This window comes from Sparus aurata, chromosome 4, assembly GCF_900880675.1.
Source record: "Sparus aurata chromosome 4, fSpaAur1.1, whole genome shotgun sequence".
Classification (NCBI taxonomy): domain Eukaryota; kingdom Metazoa; phylum Chordata; class Actinopteri; order Spariformes; family Sparidae; genus Sparus; species Sparus aurata.
Window position 1 is genome coordinate 21,839,930 of NC_044190.1, and position 21,737 is coordinate 21,861,666.

The 21,737-nt window shown below is 40.9% G+C and overlaps 1 protein-coding gene across 1 annotated transcript; it reads left to right on the forward strand.

Moving 5' to 3' along the window:
* The first annotated feature begins 4,697 nt into the window (after positions 1–4,697).
* cdh15 (cadherin 15, type 1, M-cadherin (myotubule)) lies at positions 4,698–21,140 on the forward strand. The gene is made up of 14 exons (XM_030414763.1): positions 4,698–4,923; positions 12,339–12,506; positions 14,878–15,033; positions 15,549–15,693; positions 16,369–16,550; positions 16,639–16,767; positions 16,882–17,064; positions 17,515–17,759; positions 17,850–17,986; positions 18,137–18,367; positions 18,474–18,713; positions 19,139–19,287; positions 19,582–19,776; positions 20,796–21,140. The coding sequence occupies exons 1-14, from the start codon at positions 4,873–4,875 to the stop codon at positions 20,994–20,996; spliced, it is 2,412 nt and encodes an 803-aa protein (XP_030270623.1). The 5' UTR covers positions 4,698–4,872; the 3' UTR covers positions 20,997–21,140.
* The last annotated feature ends 597 nt before the right edge of the window (positions 21,141–21,737 follow it).

Genomic DNA, 21,737 nt, shown 5'->3' on the forward strand with positions numbered 1-21,737 from the left:
GCCTGAGCCTGAAATGACAGAGACAGGTGCTGTAAAATCACCCCCTTTATACCAGAACCCTCTAACTCTCTCACACACACGTGCTCATGGACACGGTGACACATAGAAGCATGCAGACACCCACTCAGCACGCACAGTCGGCCTGCCAACACACTCAGTGATTTCACTGCCCTTTCTTTCTAGCATGAGATTTTCTATAGCTACTTTAGAGTATCATCAGTATCTCTGTTCGCCAGAGAGGTTCATCTGTGCGGCTGATTAGTTGTTTATAACTGTGGTTCGTTATATTGGATGTGTTGAAACTTTACGATTCTTAAGGCCCAATTTTTAATTGTATTTTATGACAGCACTGTGTTATTGGTCTAGTTTGGTTTAGCCAAAAACCACTTGGTAAGGTTGAGGAAAAGATCATGTTTTGACTTACCTGCTTCTGTTGCCACAAACACAGATGAAAACTCTTCCAATATCTTGTCAAAAACCTCCAGTGGTTTCACACTTAGAAATGTTAAAATGCTGTCTTGACATCTTGATGTGAAAAAATAGCTTATCTACATGTCACCTGAACGTAACTGAATTGATGATATGATACACATGAGAAGTACAAATCAGTCCTTCCAGAAAAATGCTGAGTTTTTTGGTGATTGTTGCGGGCAAAAATCCTTGATTATGCGGCACGTTTTCTTAACTTCTTAACTCTCAAACTTACAAAACATTGATGAGTCAAACAAGTTATGTAGCTTTACAAAAGGAATATACTACAACTTCTGTAAATATGAATAAATAAAATATAAAAAAAATAAAATGTGTGCTTCCTGGTTCACAGAGGTAGTGATACAAAACAGACATCTTCTGTTAAAATAAGTGCTTCCAATGCACAAAGTGCAATCTCTACTGTAACGTAAATTTACATACTACTAATATACTTACAACTGTAAGGTTTTTGAAACTAGTATGATTTTTTGTTGGCAAATGAGACTGATTTGCGGGCTTCATCATGGCTTCATCGCGGGGTTTGCAGCTTTTCGACGATGTTCACGTCGTGTAATTACGTCACTTCATAACGCTCCCATGGCAACAGGGGAAAATGGCTGCTCTTGTGTGAAGTAAACGCAACATTTTTCAACATTCTGCTAAGATATATGTAACTTTTTTGCAATGAAAATGCGGGGATTATGAAATCATGTAAGCCCCGCATATTTTGCGTGGAAATCAGCTATTTATGCGGCGAAAGTGCGCCGTATTTGAAAAAATGCAGCCCCCGCATAAATATGCAGACTTTGCCTGATTATGCATTGAATCATGCGATCGCATAATCGCCTTTTTCTGGAGGGACTGACAAATTGAATGTATCTGTGTAACTTACAATGCTGACTGGGCTGGGTACTTAAAAGTCCAGTGTGCAGAATTTAGTATATATCTAGCTGTGGAGTTGCAGATTGTGACCAACTGAATACCCCTCATTCACACTTCACATGCAATGACCACTCAAAACGCGAAAAGGGCCTCTAAAGGCAGTGTTTGAACTGACAGTTTGAGACGTCATATACTGTAGAAACATGATGGTGCAACATGGCGGACTATGTGAAAGACTGCCCTCTCCCTCAGCAGATATAAAAATCATATCCTACAGTCATGAAACCCAATGGTTCTTCATTTCAGGTGATTGCACATTTTTTCATAATTTTGTATTTCTTTTCTGTCAATTTAGCATCAACTTTTTTTGGTTCTGTCACTAATGTAGTTTTATCCAATTTTGCAGTTACCACATGATAGCTTGTTCTACTTCTTTCTATTCTTGTATGTGAAGGTATTGTGCACTCAAAATGTTTTGAACGGTGCTAGATAAATTAAATTGAAGAAGAAGCGGTAGAAGCAGAAGAATAAGAAGAAGGAGAAGTGAAGGAATAAGTTTCCCGTCAGTCTGGAATGATTTGGATTTTTACATTTTCAGAGACTTAAACCACATCACAGAAAAAAAAACCCAATGGCACAATCCTTGATCAACACCATAAGAAATGAATATATATATATGTATATATATACATATATATATATAATAAAAGTAAGCAGTTTAAGTGTTTAATGAAATAAACAATTAACTATGGTTTATCGGAATAATAGTATTGACATAATATGTTAAGTAAAGTAAACAGTAAGTAAATGTCAGATGTCATTTGTCACTGTTCGATGTCCATTTGCTGTCCTTTAAAACTAAATGTGTAAAAAAAAAAAAAAGTGAACAATGTCAATGTAATAGTGTCTCTATGTTTCCTTCTGCGGTGCCATTGCAACATCCACCCTCCTGCGGTATACACAACAGAGAAAGTGTCTCGGTATGTTTGCAATTGAGTCCAGCACCTATGAAATCATTCAACCGGGAACTGCAGAAACCTACAATATCTATAATGGTATTTTTCTACCGTATTTTTTAGCCTATAGGAGAATAATTAGTTGATTTTAGCAGCCACCGTACCCAGTTCTGAGATCCATTCCTGGAATAAAGGGGATGAAGGAATGAAGCTTTCCACTTCGCTTTCTGCTTACTGACCATGATACTTGTCTGAATTCAATTTGCAAGGGGTTTTTCTGAGTATCCATCCAACAGGACAGAAGGCATAATCTACCCCCCAATTCTCTAAGACATACTCATGGTCCAAAAGGTCTGTCCCTTAGAGCATGACCACAGTCACCTACCTCCTTGTTACATCACTTTTTTGTTTTTTAACATCTGTCCTGCAAGTCTCTGCTGTGAGAGAGAAGTCGACGGGGTCCGCAGTTGTTTATCTTTTTAAAGATCCGTATCGACCTTCGACCTGTGAGCAGACTTGCTGATAGGGTGTTGAAAGTATTGTTGAGAGATCTGGACTCCCACGTCCAGCGTCTCTTAATGCCAAACACATCTTTCCTGCTGGTTGTTTCTCCCCTGAGAAGTTAAACTCTCACTCTGTTTTTCCACTTTCTTGCAACAGAGATGGTTGCCTAAAACTCTCATCAGTCATGGCCACGTTTCAGTCAAATTTTAAGCATTGCAGACATGGCAATCTCTGCTTTTGACATCACCCACGGAGCACCATATATCTTCATCTTCTGCTTTGACAGAGTGTTCAAAATAGCAGGAGATCAAAGAGTCCTGGCTGAATGTTCTGAATGTGCGAGGGCACAACACAGACCGACTGGACAGGGAGGTTATGGATGTGGCCTTATGACATGAAGGTTGATCCAGACAAGAAGGATTTAAGAAGAAAACAAGCGCCAAGCTACGTAAGACTGTAAACACAAGAGTTTTTATGTTGTTATTTTGCACTAGCGACTGTAAAGCTAAGCATCATTTTTTGATGAGTTAGGAAACAAAAAAATAGACCTTTAAAGGATAAGTTCACCCAAAAAATCTAAAAATTAAATTGTTATCTTCTCACCTCCATGCCAATGGAAGTTTTGTAGTCCACTAAACATTTCTGGAGCTTCACAGCAAAACATTGTTGTAGCATTCAACTGAAGTAGATGGGGACTTGCATTAAAGCATAAATAAACAACAGAAATAAATGGCTCTGTTCAGCTCGCCCTATGTTATCTAAGTCTCTGGAATCACAGAGATCCCGAATTGATTTGAAAAGATATTTTTCACCGCAGCTTTACAAAAGTACATAATACCTTAATGAATTGTCACCATTGGTTGAATATCACAATAAAGCCTATTGAGTTGAATTGAAATTGAGTACATTATGCCATTTTGCGGGGCCTGGAAGTGAAAAAAGTACCACTGGTTTCCTCTCAGTGTGGCAGTAACGGATGCCCAAAGACAGAAACAGATCGATGTGGAATGTTGTCAAGGAAAAACTGAAGTCATTTTTGTGGCAGACTTCTCAGTTTTAACAGAAATGGAAAGCAGTCCATTGTTGATATGACAACTTATCATAAATGGAGATAGATGTTTGCCTCTAAGTCTTAAAGTGAAACTCTTTAAGACTTAGAGGCAAGTGTAGAGACCCTGGTGATACTACGAGCAACGTTTCATGCTGTGTCGAGCCTTCTTAGTGTTTTAAAAATAGCGATTTTGATGCTATCGCTAATTTGCCCCAAGTACTCCCATTGAAAATGAGTTTGACCCGAAAACGAAAATACGGTAAATCTTAAAAGTGCCTCTTTCATCGTAATTATGCTTTAACACGAAGGTTTGACTTGTATACATTCACAAAAAAACGTAGGTATTTTGGCGAGAGTTTTACTTTAAAGAATAATTGTTAACAAAGTGGTATAACTTCAATCTAAAGTGATAGATGATTTGCTTTGAATATATAAACACAACTGTTACTGTTACTAAATTACAGAGCAAATGAAATATTCTCTGGTTCAGCTTCTGTTTGTTTCTGTCTCTTCTGCATCTTTGGGTTTTGGACCATTATTCCTCTCCTTCCCCTTCCTTTGTCTTCCCGTCGTTTTGAATAAAGTGTTTAATAAAGTCTACCTACTTTTAACTGGTGCAGACACTGTCTCTGTCTACACCACCAACAGCTGCCCTGCTTCTCTCTTCATCTCTCTCTGCCTCTCTGTCTCGCTCTGAGTGACAGCACATGTGCTGGGGTACATGGGAGGGCCGCTGCTGAAATTCTAACCCCCTTACCCCACGACTGTGAGACATACCCCAGCCATGGACAGGGAGGAGCCGTGAGAGACAAACGCTGGGAGAGGAAAGGAAGCAAAGAGAGGGAGAGAGACTGCAAGTGCAAGAGGACAGAGAGAAAGAAAGGAGAGTAAGGGACAGGTTTCAGGGTCGAGCCACTCAGGAGCCCAGTTCTTAGTGGAGCAGCGTCAGATCTTTGAGTCATCAGAGGTCTGTTCATTCTTCTGAGTTTCTGAGTGCAGGTACAAAGGATGGCGGCAAGGATGTTGATGGTGTGTGTGCTGGGTACTCTGCTTTGTCAGGTAAGAAAAGTAGCTGCTGTGGACTAAAATTAATTATATGTGCAGATTTGTTTGAGCATTATCAGTTGCTTTGTGTTTGTTTTCTGTTTTATATCCAGGGTGAGCTGCCTGACAATGAATGGAGTCTGAAAATAAGAAAAGTTAAAGTTGTCCTTATCATGTGGACTGTGGACAAGGTTATCTTTAGTTGATTTAGTTAAACGTTTGACTCTATAAAAGAGCAAAGGTGCTTGAGCGATGGAGGTAGTGTTGGGAGCGTATCCCTCTCCACTTTCTGATTGCTGTAAAAAAAAAATGTCAATACCAAGTGACTGAACATGGATTGGATAGGCTGCTGTAAAGGAACTGGGATCATGTGATACAGCCACCTCTCTTCCTCGGCTATATGCACCTAGATTCAGATTATTTATTTTTTTTATTTACTCTTGGCTACATTGTGGTGTGGACTACAAACACACAACCAAACCATAATACAATTGTCAACAGCCAAATCCCAAATTTCAGCACAAGATTCTTCACTTCCTGCCCCCTCAGAGCGTGATCCTGCTTAGAGATTGGCCATCAGCTGCCCAGCTCCTAAAAATATACAGTTTATGCTTTTACCTGAGTGATGTCTTCTACCACATTTTCATCAATAGAGGCACCAAACTTGCTCTGCAATCACAAGGTTGCAGCTGATCTAAACACTTCATCCCAGTTGGAAAGGGGATGATGAAGTGTTCTGAGGAGGACGAGACTCCAGATGTGTACAGAGGGGCTCGGGGCATCATTAGTAGCCCCTGTCAGCAGACGCCATTGTGAAATCTAAAATGGATGACAATGTAAACTGACTTATTACCAACAGCACTTCCAGCCATCATCAGTCTTTTGCTCTGTTTGGAGTAGTAATGGAGCCCAGGTTGGGAGGTTGAGTGAGTTGGCCTCCAGTGATTCCTGAGGGAAGCCCCTGCTTTGTTGTGCTCTATAATTCAGTCAAAATGTTGCAGATTTTGTCAAGCTGTGGAAGTTAATAATTCAGATCTCAGTAAAGTGTCTCTGACCTTGTTAAAAGCGTCTGCAAAGTTTCAGCATCCATGTGGTCAAAAGCGGCGAATTTAAGCTGCTTTTGTGTTTCATTTTCATATTCCATGCAAAATTGATTGTGGAGAAATTCACTGAAAAGCTACAGGAGTGACTGATCGCTCACACAGCCACAGGGCAACGCAGTTAGTCACAGTGCACAAACCAAAGACTGTAATGACATTAGGCTAAAGATATTTCTGTCAAATCATCTGGACCTTAATATGATCTTCAATATAAACATAATACTGTGAATTGTCTGTGGATGTAGTTGTCTGTAGATTTAATGACAGAGACCATGCTAAACCATGAAACAAGCAGTGTCCCCTAAAGTCCCCCAAAGTCCCCTTTCAGGACTACAGCAGCTGATGATGAAAATGATACATTTGGTGGATTCTTCCTTTAATGAGTGAGTCTATATCACCAATAATTTTAAAGCAATCTCAAGTCCCTACTTTTTCCATCATGTTGGACAATTTGCTACGCGCTAAATAGCAGTTGCAAAGCTCACATGTGAGATAAACACAAAGGATTTTGTGTTTTGTCTGGAAAGAAAAACCCATAAACAAGTTTTTTTTTTATTCTATGATGTACAAGTACAAACATTTCACAAGTAAAACATAGAAAACTGTTACAAATTCTGGCGAATAATCAGAGTGAAATTCATTTAAACGTCAGCAGCTGTCAGTCCAATCCAAAGACTTCCCTCAGTGTCACCTGATAGCTTTCAGTTGATCTTTTTTCATTTTCAGTGAGCTGCTGTAGTTTTGAATCGAGGCAGTGTTCGAACATGCTGGGTGTATGTTGTGTTGAGAGGCGGGCAGAAGCAACAGCTGTGCAGATGCATGCGTGATGCCATTTGTCCCACTCTGTAATCCTCCTTGCGGAAAGAAGAGTGGGTCGCTCCTGGACCATGAAATCGGGTACAAATCAAGAGTCTGTAGCAGCGTTCAGCTGCTGCTGAGGTCTCATTCATCGGAAACAATCAGTCAGAGGATTGAGAGTCTGAATCACAGGTCCTGCTGGGTGTGGATACCTGCAGGCTGTTTTACACTGGGTAGGGTTTCAGAGGGAGCAAAGGGTACAGAGACAACGTCCAGATCATAACATCTAGCTGACTGAAGCCAATTTCCGCTCCTTTTTTTAACCTTGTCACTTTTTTACAGACTTAGACATGGAAGACCAAGTGGTGACAGCTGTTGTTTTACTGGTCCAGCACAGAAATAAGGCAGCAATGTTATGATGAGTTTGCTATTTGGTTTCCCCAGTAAACAAGTCAATTAACCCATGTAGAGATAAAAAAAAAAGCAGCATTCATTTTTGTGTGTTCTTAAGGTTTTTAATGTTTAAACAGATAGTGGTTTTGTTCAGGCGTATTCCAAGTAACAGAATGTGTCTTCTATACTGGAAAAGTAGAGGCGGTGGAGAGTTCTCATTGTATTGCTGTTGATGGCAAATGTGTGCCTCTTTCACATCGGTTAGATTCCTGAATATCCTTTATTAAGGAAAGAAATGACTGATTTATTTATTTAGCCTTAATCAGCCATGGTTTAATATTATAACCTTGCTCAGCATTCCTTAAGCTCAGACATCTGCTCCAAGAGGGACTCACACCGGTAGTGGCACCATAAATAGGCTGTACATACCCATGCCAGGCCAAGTCATGACTTAGCAATGAGTGGGTGTGTGGGAGAAGTTCTGTTGGTGTCTAACTGGTTGAATGTCTATGTCTGAGGACCAATAACAGAAGTGACCACAAGGACACCTGTGTGACCTCTAACCCCTGTGGCCGAATGGGACTGTGAGGCATGCGGCAGGCATCCCTTCTCTGCTGGACCGTCTTTTCTTGAGTTATGTGAGTGACTGTTTCGCTCACACATATCAGGACAGGAAAACACTCTTTACACAGACATAGTGGACTCTCCGGAGAGGTATTAACTCCTTGTTATTATTATATGAAAACTTTTCTGATGCCGTTTTCCAATTCAGGCTTATACTTACAAGTTAGCTCCAAAAAAAAAAGTTCCACTATGATTCGATAGGTCAACTAGTTATTCAGGAGGTCTCCTGATTTAAAGTATTCCAAATGAACAGGAATACTATTTGCAATGGGAAAGCCAACTTATGTTCTCCAAAGTCAACATCACAGGGGTAGAAGCAAACTTTCCCGAGAACGTTAAACACTTCCTCAGCAACAGAGTGCTCAAGTGTGTGTTCTTGCTGTGGGGGCATATCATCCCGAAACAAGCTGTCCATACTTCTGTGAGGGCCCGAGGTGAAAGGCCAAGCTGTAAAGGTTTCTGGGAAAAGCCTCTAAAACAGTTAATCGGCGTGTGGTGTCATCGCTCAGCCTGTCAGACGAGGCTCTCATTGGTCTAATTGGTAACATGACACTTTTTGTGTTCCTGCACCTCGGTCTGGTAAAAACATTATAACAGAGGCAGATACTTAGTGGAGCCACTGTCCAAAACGCTTCAGTTCAGATCGGGTGTGTGTAAAAGGAAGTGTGCAAAATAACAAATGTTTGCAAGCTTTCTGCCTCTCTTAATGTTTTATATTCTAGAAAACGTGTATGTACAGTTTAACTGATACTGTTAAGGTGGTCACAATGGTACAACAAACTTTAAAACACATAGCCGACCTTCACAATGCGTTATCCACCAAATGTTTTGGGATTTTTTCGCATTCAGTGGGGTCGTGTCTGAGATTGTTTCAGATTTCCTCAAACTGTATATCAGTTGAGCAATGCACAGAACACCACTGATACTGAGTTCACAAAACAACATCATTGTATTACCTCCGCCGAGAAGGTCATGTTTTTGCCCGTATCTGTTAGCTGGTTGGTTGTTTTGTCAGCAGGATTATACAAAAATGTTTGAATTTCCAAGAAACCTGGATGTAGGATGGGACACAGCCCAAAAATAGATCCCATTAATTCCAGCAGGTCAAAGTCTCAAACTGTGAAATATCTCAACATCTACAAAATGGATTGGCGTCAAGTTTTGTACAGACACTTGTGGTCTCCAGATGATGTATACTAACGACTTTGGGGGTCCCCTAACTTGAGCACTACCATGTGGATTATATATGTTGTTCGAAGTGAGATGTATTGACTAAGTTTTGTGCAACCCCTTAGCAACATCATTTAGATTATGACATATGACCTGCAAAACTTATTATTGTATCATCCTCAGCCACAATTCATGTTTAGTGCTAATAAGCATGCCAACACACTTAAATTAGATGTGTCAGCATGTATTACAGCCAAGTACAATTTTGAGGTACTCGTACTTTTCTTGAGTATTTTCATTTTCTGCTACAGTGTACTTACACTCCAGTGCATTTTGAAGGCAAATATTGTACTTTTTACTTGCTACATTTAGTTGATAACTTTAATTACTAGTTACTTTGCGTGCTGTATCAGACCCAAAGCAGCACATGTTTAAATTAGTCATTTCATTGGCATTCAAATAAAAGAATAGTGTTTCTGTTGATCAGAAAAATGCTGAATATCGATCAGATCATCAGTCAACCCATAGTATACAGTATTTATGTTCATGTAAACATATGTATAATCTACTTTTACTTGAACATAAAGAACTTGACTCCATTTATTTCAGGAAAATTACTTTTGATACTTAAGTGCATTTAATATCAGTTACTTTTGCTCAAGTACTGTTTGAATACATGTCTTTCATTTAAAACAAAGTAATATCTTACATGATATCTTTCCTCACCTTTGGATACTTTACACTGCTGCTCATGACTTCATTCATATTTGTCGATTAATTTAACTTACCTCAAAATCAATATGCAGTGAACCATGACAGATTCATCTTTTTACATCATTTCCTATTGTTCAGTTTATGAATAAGGCATGGTGTGCTTGAGAAGAGGTGTATTTAAGTGTGACGAATTTGCACTGAAGATCCCGCTGGTGTGCACCTCCCAGCGTGTGCGTTCTCCAAGTTAGAAAAAAGGCGGTCATGTTTGTCCGAGTGTCCACAAATCAGGCAAACTTAGAAAGTGCTATACTTGGAAATACAACTGTGATGCAGCTGTTATTGATGTTGAGGTTAGGTAGCAATGCAGAATGTGTGATATGCGAGTGGAAGTTTGAGAGCTCGTACATGCAGAAGGCGTGAATATGGAAGTAGATGGCTATCAGGATGAATCGGTGTGGGTGACATGCACTGCTGGAATGCGAGTGTAAACATCCCTTCGAGACTGTACATGACGATGGCTACAAAAAGTTAAATAGCCAGGGGTCGGGAATATAGAACAGTCTAAGATTAGCCTGCCCTCTGACTCGATCTGCGCATGCCGGCCATGGTTGCCATTCTTGCCTTCACTGTCCAGCGAGCAGCGTGCCAAAGGATCAGTATATCTGATCACAGGGCAGGGACCACAGGCCATTCACAAAATATTCAAAAATGTATCCACAGATGCTTAATTTAGCTTATGTATTTGTGACTGGTTATAAATGACTGTTCAGTTGTATCTGAAGCAGACATGGCTTTTTGGTCACTTAATACATCCACATTTATTTCCTGTTTTATGGACTGTGCCTTTAAACTGTTTAACATATGTCAAATAATGCTGTATCCAGTGAATTCCCACAGAAGAGACGGAAGCAACTTACGGAAATGTGTACATGTGCTTTTATGCGTGGGAGGGTGTTTTGTTGATGCATGTACATCAGCTTGTATATGTGTGTGCGTGCGCGTGAGAAAGCGTATACATGAGCGTGTCTGTGGAATTCCTACAGCGGAGCAGATCCGTAAGGTGACCCCAAACTCCCAGTCAGGTGCAGAGCTGAGCATAAAGGGGAATTTGTGAGTGTGAGTGGGAATGCGGGTGGGAAAGCACAGGATCTAAATCCATAGTCGACAGCTGTGTGTGTGTGTGTGTGTGTGTGTGTGTGTGCGTGTGTGTGTGTGTGTGTGTGTGTGTGTGTGTGTGTGTGTGTGTGAACATAGTCAAGAGAGCAATGTCGTCAACGAGAGCTCGTGAAATGAGCATGAGTGTTTGTGTTTCTTGGTCCTGAGATGAATTTGCACCCCGATCAAAGGAAGCTGACAAAGACATGTATTAGTGTGTGAAACCCGAGGCTGCGGCCCTGCGTCCCCTCTGCCCCGGACATTCTTTTGGATTCCACATTACAGACGGCCTCAGTGCTACAGCAAGCATACTGCCATTCCATCAGGCCACTGGGAGTGTTGCAGAGCCGAGGGAGACTCCTGACATGAATTTAAACAGCTGCAAATGACATAATTCGGCTTTTATGAAGCAGAACTGCACATACATTGTACTCAACACATCCTCAAATCTTAAATGTCTAAATAGGGTGACTGCCTTACTTAGGTACGTACGTAACTGAAGTGCGTGACCATACTTGCCAACCTTGAGACCTCAAAAATAAGGGGGATTTTCAAGAAGTAGGGTTCAGTGGGTCCTACCTCAAAAAACAGATAAGAGATAAGAGGTCTTTGGTGTCTCCATTCTGGTGGCATTTAAAGAGTGGAAATCACAAAAAACGAGCGAAATGCAACAGCATCTTTATGTCAAATAATTTAAAATGTTACTTTTTATTTCTCAGAAAACCACGCAGAATAATCTGCCCTCTGGGATGAACTTGTATGAATCTGTGGCATAAAGTAATATTTGTCACTCTTTGTTCATTTTTTGCCCCTGTTCCCTCCGAAGGTCTGCTCATGCCACTGCCCTCTGTTTGTCAGGCCCCCCATGGGGATACATGTGGTGCAGCATCCGTGGCAGATTTTTACAGCCATTTCCTTTAAAACGTTACGGAAGAGGCAGGAATTCTTCTCTCCAAAGTGTCTGAAATTTGTTTAAATATTCTTTCTCATCTCCATTTCTCTCTGTCTGTCACTTGCTTGCACGCTGAGGAGAACGAGGTGCAGCGGTACGGCAGACTACATGCTGTACCGTACCAGAAACAGGTTACGATAAGTAACGGAGGAGAAAGGGGATAAACTGTCTTAAATTGGGTGAAATACGGGAGATTTGTGACGCCCGGAGGAATCCAGGAGAGGGCAGTCAGACTTTCCTGGGAAATTTGTCAGGGTTGGCAAGTATGTGTGTAACCGCATCCTGGGTTTATTGCTGCACAAGACAATCGTGATTGGTTTAAAGTTGCCGAAACAAGTCAGAGCTTTTACAAAAGAATGATAATTGGTTCAAGTAAAAAATAAAATAAAATAAAAAATACACCATTAACAATCCACCCCACCCACCTCCTAATGTGAACTTTGTGACTCTTTATACTTCTACCGCATTACCCAACATCCTGAGCTTTCTTTCCTGAGTTTCATGAAGTTGTTGTTTTCTCTCAGATGTGGAGCTCCGCAGAACCTCATCACAATGAAGAAGAGCTGCCCCTGCAGACCCTTAACCCATGGAGAAATCAAGGCAAGGGAGTGGTGAGGGTGAAGAGGGACTGGATCATCCCTCCGATAAGAGTGCTGGAGAATAGCAAGCAAGTTCCGGAAGACCTTGTCCAGGTAAAACTTTAAAGTCAGAATTTAATCAGTGTGCTATTTCTGGTACAAATTGTGCTTAAAGTGTATGCGGTCTAAACTTGCTGTGCTTATTCCTGCTGTTCATACTGGTCAGTAAAAGAGAGGCAGAAAATCCAGTCTCTCTTTCTGTGTCCCTGGTGGGTGGGGGAATCTCAGAGAGATTTGTCTGAGCAGCGTGAGAGCTTAGAAACTGAGAGCGAGTCTCGAGCCAAAAGCATGATGGTTGACAACCCTGGCTAATATGAGGCTTCAGCTGTCTGAGTTTTATAAATCAAATGGATTTCTGCCAAAGGTACAGTCTCAGTACAAAATTCCCTCCTTGTGTCACTATCCCTCTCTTGCAGCTCTATAGGGAAATAACTATCCAGGGCATAGAGCAAGAGCTAATGCCTTTTCCATTCTCACATATGTCATATATAGTTAAGAATGTTAATAGGAGCTGATTTACCGCTCAAATGATTATGTTTTCTTGAAACATGGTTCCCTAATTTGAGACAGAGGTAGACTAAAGCAAGCTTCTCAATTTTGGCCAGCTGCTGTCAAATTCACTGGCTGAAATGACCACTGTGGCTAGCAGATTTGATCAGTTGTAGCTAGCTAGTTGAGCTAATTATAGCTGACTGGCTAAGTTTTCAATGTTTCCAGCTGGATTTTTTTTAAATGAAAACTCTTTGAAGTCATTAAATATGCACTTGATGCCCTAAGAATTAGGCAAAAGATACATGTCCTTGGCAAAAAGTCAGCACTGTTTACATAAGCAGTAACGCACTGCTCCTATGTAGAGCTGGTTAGTCCTCATATGATGATCGAAAATTATGCTAACTGCTCTTAATGCAGTAACTTCATTTGAACATAACCCTATTTGACTACTTGGCTAATATGACAACTTGGACAAGGAAAATGTTTGTGATTCATATATACATATTTTCACAGTTTCTTTCATTTCCCCCCAGCTGTCTCTGGGAATGTTAGCTGAATGGGGCTACTCCTCTAATTAAACGTTAGCATGTTGTTGGACATTGCCAGAACAAATTGGTGAAGTAGAGATTTGTCAACTTGTCAAGAAAAGTGTGCGTGTGTGTGCTACCTTTTTTTTTTTAAAGTATTTGTTTGGCCTTTTTATGGCTTTATTGACAGTACAGCTGAAGAGGGTGACAGGAAACAAGGAGAGAGAGAGAGGGGGAGTGACACGCAGCAAAGGGACCCAGGCCGGGAGTCGAACCCCGGTCTGCTGCAGAGTCTCAGCACATGGGACGCCCGCTCTACCAACGGAGCTAAATGGCGAAAAATTAGCTAAATAAAAAATGTAAACATGTAGTAAGCCACTATTATAAATACACACAATATATTATGCAAGTAATGCATATGATATGTTTTATGTCGTAGAACAAAACGTGTAAATATCTTAAGCCTGTGCTAACCACAGAAATTATTTTAGGCATTTAACTGAAAACCAATATAAAAAAAAAAACCTTATTGACTCAGAGGCGACGGAACCAGATGTGCCAAAAGGCTAACCAGGAAAACAAACTCCACTACTCTGTTCAATATAGTTTTACTTCAGTGTTTTGGTTTTGGCTCATTACTAAAACCCAGTCCACACACATCTCTGCCATGCCAAGTTACCATTACTGGACACTGACACGTAACTGGTGTGTGGTAGAAGGGTTAGCTGTCAGTCAGCTGTGGCTAGCAAAGAAAAAGGGGTAAGACTATAAGGTAGCAGTAAAAGCATCAGGTGCAAAGTTTTTGCTCAACAAAATACCCAAACAAATTACAAGTATTAAATATTATACCTAGACTATGACAAAAAATTGATTGGTATAGAAGAAAGTCTTAGACAAAATCCGCAGCAAGTGAAATGAGCTGATAGCAGACTGTGTATTACTCTTAGACTGTAGAGCTATACAAGATTAAACTCAGTTAAAACACAGCACATACAGCCATGCACTGTTCTCTTCATCGCAGATGATGACAACAGCACAGACCAGTGTTTAAAACTCATGCGAAATGAAAATGTTGTATTAAGGCTGCTACAGATGACCAGTAAATGTATAAATTGTGTGATGAAATATTGAGCCACTTTACATGGTGATGGTGATGGAGCAGAGAGCATATGTCAAAGAAAGTGAATGCACAATGCATGAAAAATAGACCCCTTGCTATTATTGCTCCTGAATTCCACTTCCTGCCATAAGTCAAAGGCCTCTCTGGGCTTCATCACTCTTGTGTCAAGGTCCTTGACTGTCAACATGCTCACATCTGGCGTTACAACATGTGGTTTACAATCCTCCTCATACTTTCCCTTGAGGTTGCGATGATCATCAGCTTCATTTCTCCTCTCTCTATCTAGATCAAATCGGACAAAATCTTTACAGGTGAGGTGATCTACAAGTTAGAGGGACCGGGGGTGGACCAGGAGCCCAAGAACCTCTTTGAGATTGATGATAAAACCGGAGTTATCAGGAGCAAGCGGCCGCTGGACAGAGAGAAATACGACACCTTCACGGTGAGAGAGCGTTTATAGGAGAGACACTCCAAATCACCCAGCCACTTGAAATGCATTTTAAAGCACAATCAACAGTGGTGCTTAACTAACACAAGCTACAGTGCACTCATTGAGACCTTGCACAGCGGTTTTCAAAGCACATGTCCATGTTATTGTTGCAAATAATATATCAGTGTCTCAAACGCTAGTGCAAACAGCCAAAGGTCAGTTTCCAGGGATCTTTATGGGCACCTTGGGAGAGACTTCAAAATGTTTCAGACCAGATTCCTGTGATGTAACCAATGATGTTGAACCGAACATCCTGCACATATCTTTCTGCCATTTCCAGCATATGTTTTCTGCAGATACCACAAATACCAAAAGTCACCTTGGTTGGCCTGTTTCCCTCACTGACAGCATGAGAGTTGCAATATTTAACTATAAGAAGCAACAACCTCGTAAATGCTGATTTTATTAAGAATCATGTCTCTGTTGTAACTGTTTGTGTGTTTGTTTGTTTGTATGTGTGTGTGTAGCTGAAAGCCTTTGCGCTGTCCCCCAGTGGAGAGAGACTGGAGAATCCTACCACCATAGAGATAGTGGTCCTGGATCAGAATGACAACAGACCTGCCTTCACCCAGAGCCAGTTTGTTGGCTCTGTCTCTGAGTTCTCAGTCCCAGGTACATCCATGTATAATGTACTGCATCACTGGCTGCAGGTTTAAGTAAAATATTCGATTATATATTAATATATTATCCTATTCTTTAAGTATAGGATACTAACATCAAATGAATGACTTAAAATAAAGTGATTTGCATGTGAGTCAAGTAAATCGTTATCACCAAAAGCAGGGGTTCCTCAACAATGTCTCCTCTCAGGACAGAACTGAAACTTATGGTGGAACAAGAGCCAAAAGCAACACTTACATTGTATCGTATTGTACTGTATAGTATTGTTTAGAAGCTAAATGGTACTTACAATCCCAAGTTCCTTTAATTGGCTGACTTGTGTCACTTTTCCCAGGTGTGCTCCGATAAAAAAAAAAGAATGAATAGTTAGGGATCTTACACATTTAAAGAGAATGTTTATGTCACAAAAATAAAACAATGTTAACCAATTTTTTTTAAAAAAGCATTTTTTATGTTTTTTTGCTAGACACATCTAACGCTTGGGGCCCAAGCCCTGACCTAGAGCCACATCGTCTTTCCATTTTAAGAATTGTACGCTGTAAAATAAAAGGTTAAATGTTTTGCAAAGTTTGACATGATGTCAGTGAATCAGCACAAATCACACATCATTGATTCATTCTGACAGATCTTTCCAGCTGACCGAAAGCTTTCGATTATTTTTGACAGGCACGTCAGTGATGTCAGTGTCAGCCACTGATGCAGATGACCCAAAGACAGAAAACGCTTATCTGAGCTACTCTATCATTGGCCAGGAGAGCATCCCTGCCAGCGCTGTTACCAAGACAATGTTCGGTATCAACAACCAGACGGGAGCCATCTACACAAGAGACGTAGGCCTGGATCGAGAGGTAAAACTCAGGTTATGGTTAAGATGCAGATATCTGCAGATATCACAGTGTGGTTCATTTCGCTGAAATTAGTTGTTTTATGTCCTAGGTGGTGAAAAGTTTCCGATTAAAGCTGCAGATTGCCGATATGGGGGGCATGGGACTGACAAGTGAAGGCGTGGCAATCATACATGTGTCCGACATCAACAACCACGCCCCACAGTTCAGCCCCGCCTCGGTGAGTCTCAGCCGCATTGTTTGGATATTTCCAAATATTTCAAATATATAATTGAAAATGATTTTGTCACACTGATATTAATCTTTTGATCTGTTTTCTGTGTGGTGCCTGTAGTACAGTATGATAGCAGTGGAGAACAGGAAGGACTATGAGATCGGCCGGGTGAATGTGACGGACAGAGACGATCATGGAACAAGGAACTGGGAGGCCAAATACTTCATTACCAATGACCCTGATGGCCTCTTCGCCATCAGTACTGATCCCGCCACCAACCAGGGCGTTCTGACAGTGGTGAAGGTACAAACAACGACAACAAAAGTTATTCCTGTCCTCATAAGAAATCCAGTATCCCTAGGTTTTACATCGCAGTGACCTCCCAGTTCACAAACATTTTTCCCCGTAAGTCTTCTAAATTCTAGCTAATGGGTCACAAATGTTTACTAATCCTTTCTGGGGTGCAGAAATAATTCACATTTTGGAAATGTGTGGTATTGTCCTTTAAAGTCAGCATGTGCTTTCAGTCTCTCTTTAGACACAACTCAACAATACCCTCTAGTGGTTGACTTGTAAACTCCAAGTTACTCACACAAAGATGCTTTTGCTCAATTTTATGCGGCCGGGCGTATAAGTTTCAAATGACTGAAATTAACATACAGATTTATCATCAATTCTTAAATATTCAACCACAATGCAGCGCAAAGTTTTCCTTCCACGAACGGCCTTTTTCTGCTCTGTTTCTTCGTGAAGCCTTTAGATTTTGAAGCGCAGGATGAGTACACGCTGATTCTGATGGTGGAAAATGTCAGTCCTCTGAGCAACAAGGCGCCCAACCTCCCAGTGAGCACCGCTACAGTCGCTGTGACTGTTGTGAACGAGAACGAGGCTCCACATTTCAGAGAGGACCCCATAAAGATTGTTGTCCCTGAGTCTGTGGATCCTGGGACTCTACTGACAAACAACATCGCTTTTGACCCTGATAATTCTGACCTGAGGTATGTAAAGTTGTGTGTTTTTTTTTAAGAAAGATGGCAAGACTAACTAGTTTGCATGCCTTTGACTCTACCTCTGCTCTCTGGTGGCAGGTATGAGTTTAGCAGAGATCCCGAGAGTTGGCTGGACATTGACAGGGATACGGGAGACATTAGCGCCAGGAGAGCCTTTAACATGCGATCCCCACATGTCAAGAACAATATCTACATTGCTGTCGTCAAGGTTACAGGTCAGTTCACCTCCTCAATGCGGCAACCAGGTGAATTAGATATACATTTTACCCCACATGGCAGGTTTCTCCTAAGAAATAAATACTTGTGGCTGACATAAACATGACAATTGAATAGGCTGTGTATGAACTGTATGTTCTCCTGTTTAGATGCTGATGGTATGTCGTCCACTGCCTCCGTGGTCATCACACTGAAGGAGACCAATGACTTCCCCCCTCAGCTCCTCCCTCTGAGTGGCTCTGTATGTAAGGGCGCAGGCCGGAAGCGTTCTGGTCTGGTCGTGACCGCTGTGGATGAAGATCTTCCTCCGCAAGCTGCACCCTTCACCTTTGCAATGCACTATGACATGTCACTGAACTGGACTGTTATTCAAGTCAACGGTAAGTAAGAAGCATCAGTGGTGAGGCTGCAGCACATCTGCATTAAACCAGTTTTTCCCTAAATCTCCAAATCTCACACCTTTCTCCATTTCCTTTCCGTCTTCAGACACTCACGCTGTGCTTCAGCCCCTCGTGGAGCTGGAGGCGGGAGATTACATGGTCACGGTGATGGTGTCAGACTCCGGCAGTCCAGTTATGAGTTCCTATGCTCAGGTCAATATCACCGTGTGTCTCTGCGACTCCTTTGGAGATTGTAAGTCTGTAACAGGGGCTATCCTCGGCTCCAGTGTGGGAATCAGCTTCATCTTTCTCATCATCATCATGGCCAGTGTTGCACTCCTGCTGTGTAAGTCTCAACTCGAATACATCATCCACTCTTCAAAATCTTTCCCTACAAGAATTAAGCAAGCAGGTCATAAGTGATGATTGAGAGGGACTACTTTATATGAGTCTCTACATTACATTTTAGAAAAATTTTACTTATTCTGCCTCAAAATTGTTCTTGGAGCAAAAAAGACAAAAGATAAAAAGGTCAGACACGACATTATCCTGCTTTTCTCTGTTTAAAATGATTCTTTGAATTAATATTTTGTAGTTATTGACTGTGGGTTAGAAAAAAAGACTTTTAAGTTGTGACTTTGACTGACTTTTTACCATTTTCTCATATTTGAAGGACTCAATAACACAATTACAAACAAATTGTACGTCGCAGCCCTATTACCAGATAAACAAATAATTAAGACTTGATGGTTTCTTCCTGTTTGATTGCAGTGCTGCTCCTCCTGGCTGTGGCGGTGACCACCTGCAGGAGACGCCACCATATCAAGAAAGGAACAGGTCTGCTTGTCGGGGAATCGGAAGACGACATACGTGACAATGTCTTCAACTACGATGAGCAAGGAGGGGGTGAGGAGGACGAGGTAAGGCTGCCCAGGTCAAAAGGGAAGAGGGGAGGTCTGACTGATCCTAGGGTCAAGCTGAAATGGATGCTGTTCTTAAGTGGGTGCAGGAATTGTGAATGATACACAGTAACAAAGACAGTCTCACTGGTTGTATTTAACAGGAACTTTGTGGTATTTAAATGCCTTTGATGGTTTGATTACGTCGCCAATAATTCTGATTCCCTTTCGTTATTGTGGTTTGGTTTCATTTGTTTTTCCACTTCATCATCACTATATTGAGTTAATCTGTATCCTCCTCCTCTCACCCGGCAGAACGCCTTTAACGTCGACCTGCTGTGGAATCCCCACGATGCACCTTCGACCCCGGGCTCCTACTACCCAGGGTACCCTGGTGTTCCTCGTGGCAAGCAGCCCCTCAGGAAAGATGCCCCGCATAACCTGCCCTCACCTATCTACCCACGAAGGCCTCCTGCAGACCCCACTGACATCGAGGACTACATCAATGATGTGAGAGGCTTCTACTACGAGCCTGCTGTGCCTAAAATTCACGACCAAAATTCACTGTAAAGCCCAAAACCATGATCTATAGTTATATAAAAGGGTACACCCATCACCATATTAGAATTAAAAAACAGAAAATTCAAGAATAAGACTCATAAATCCAGATAGAGCATATTTTCGGATGCTGTTAAAGGTTTCTATTGACTAAAGATAAAGACATTCCTAAATGTCCAATGTGATCAGGCACTAATTGTTTATTTTTGAGTCAAACTCCTCTGTTATTCTGTTTGAATTCCACCTATTTTACACATCTCTGGGAGTTCTGCTACATAATGTGAAAAGGTTACCGAGCCTTTATGACTTCAGCATGAGCTGTGTGGACTGTCTTTAATTGCTTCAAGTGTCATTTGAGTCAGTGCTGGTGAAGGTTGAGGACTATATGTTAAACATTTAAAAAAAAAATTAAAAAATCAGGGTGTGGAGTAGCCCGCTCCTCATCTCTGTATAAATAATAATATAATTCCTTTTTGGTTTGTTTGTTTGAGTTTTAAGTGTTCTTAAAACACTGATTATGGTTTGAAGTTAAAACCTTCATGTTCCACTTCTTGTTTTAATAACTTTAGTGAATACATTTAAACCTTAGAAGTGAGAGGGACAGAAAATAAGACTTTGAAAAGGAGGGCTGATCCTTTCAGTGATGAAGGTCACATCAACTAAACGTATTGTCCCAACAAGTAAAAGCAATGCGAGTTGAGATAACATAATGTTATTTACCCGTTTCTGCATTTTCTAGAGTTATGTGAGAATGTTTTGAAATAGGAAGGATCAGTTCAACAGTTTTAGAGTAATGTTACTCAATTACTGATCTTCAAACACTTTGTTTCGTGTTCAGGTCGTCAGAGACGGAATTTAAGAAAATGTCTTTTAGTTAAAGAGTGAATTATGTCTTTTATATTAAAACAGAATTTGAGGAGTTTTCTTTACCCATATTTACTAAAAATAAACTGTAATTTTTCTCCCATCAGGGCCTGGAGGCTGCAGACAATGATCCTAACGTGCCTCCATACGACACAGCTCTGATCTATGACTATGAGGGAGAGGGCTCACTGGCAGGCAGCCTCAGCTCCATCGCTTCAGGCAGCTCTGACGGAGACCAAGACTACGACTACCTCAATGACTGGGGACCACGCTTTCAGAAACTGGCCAACATGTACGACCCACGTTAAGATGGACTGCAGCCCAGAGGAAAAAGACCGGTGTGAAACACCACCAGTTAGGGACACAGATGATGCCTCAGGTTTACAGAAAAGATTTTAGTCCGGGATACACATTTGAGGTGTACCAAGGAAAAATAAACGGGCCTTCAATCTAATGTGCCTGGGTTTTAATGAGGATCATTTGGACAAAATGTCTTGTTGCAAAGTTTTGTTATTAGTTAAGGAGAAGTAAGCGAGTCAGTGTAATTGTGTGATGACATGATCGGCCAAGTGGAAAGGAGCCGTGCATGTTACAGGGCAGACGGAATGTGTGTTGAAATGATTGTCCATGTCTGGTTTTGTTTAGACCTCAGACCTGGATTGCTCAGTTATGATACATACAAGAAGCCTGAGATATAAAACTTTTAAATGTTTTTATATATGTGATTATTTTATAAGGTAAATTTACTCTGATATTGATTTTGTTTTTCTTTTTTTTGATCATTAATCCTCCATTCCAGCCTCTGTTGATCATTTTTGGAATCCCAGCACAAAATATTACTCAACAAAACACAATACCCTGTTATCTAATTGTTTGGAGATGAATACTTCGAATTATGTCTTTTTTTTTTTTAATATGATCATTTCATTTAGGTTTTACTGGTGTCTACAGAATAAATGTAAATCTTTTATTTAGCGTGTGTATTGTTCATTATCAGATGATTCACCAGCTTCACTGTTTACTCAGAATTCAGACATACACAAAGGCTG

Bases quoted from the DNA above. Each gene is read 5' to 3' on its own strand.
- cdh15 (XM_030414763.1), top strand. From the start codon at position 4,873: ATGGCGGCAAGGATGTTGATGGTGTGTGTGCTGGGTACTCTGCTTTGT. The intron at 12,507-14,877 runs GTAAAACTTTAA...CTCTCTATCTAG, and splicing joins TTCCGGAAGACCTTGTCCAG to ATCAAATCGGACAAAATCTT. The intron at 17,065-17,514 runs GTACAAACAACG...TTCTTCGTGAAG, and splicing joins GCGTTCTGACAGTGGTGAAG to CCTTTAGATTTTGAAGCGCA.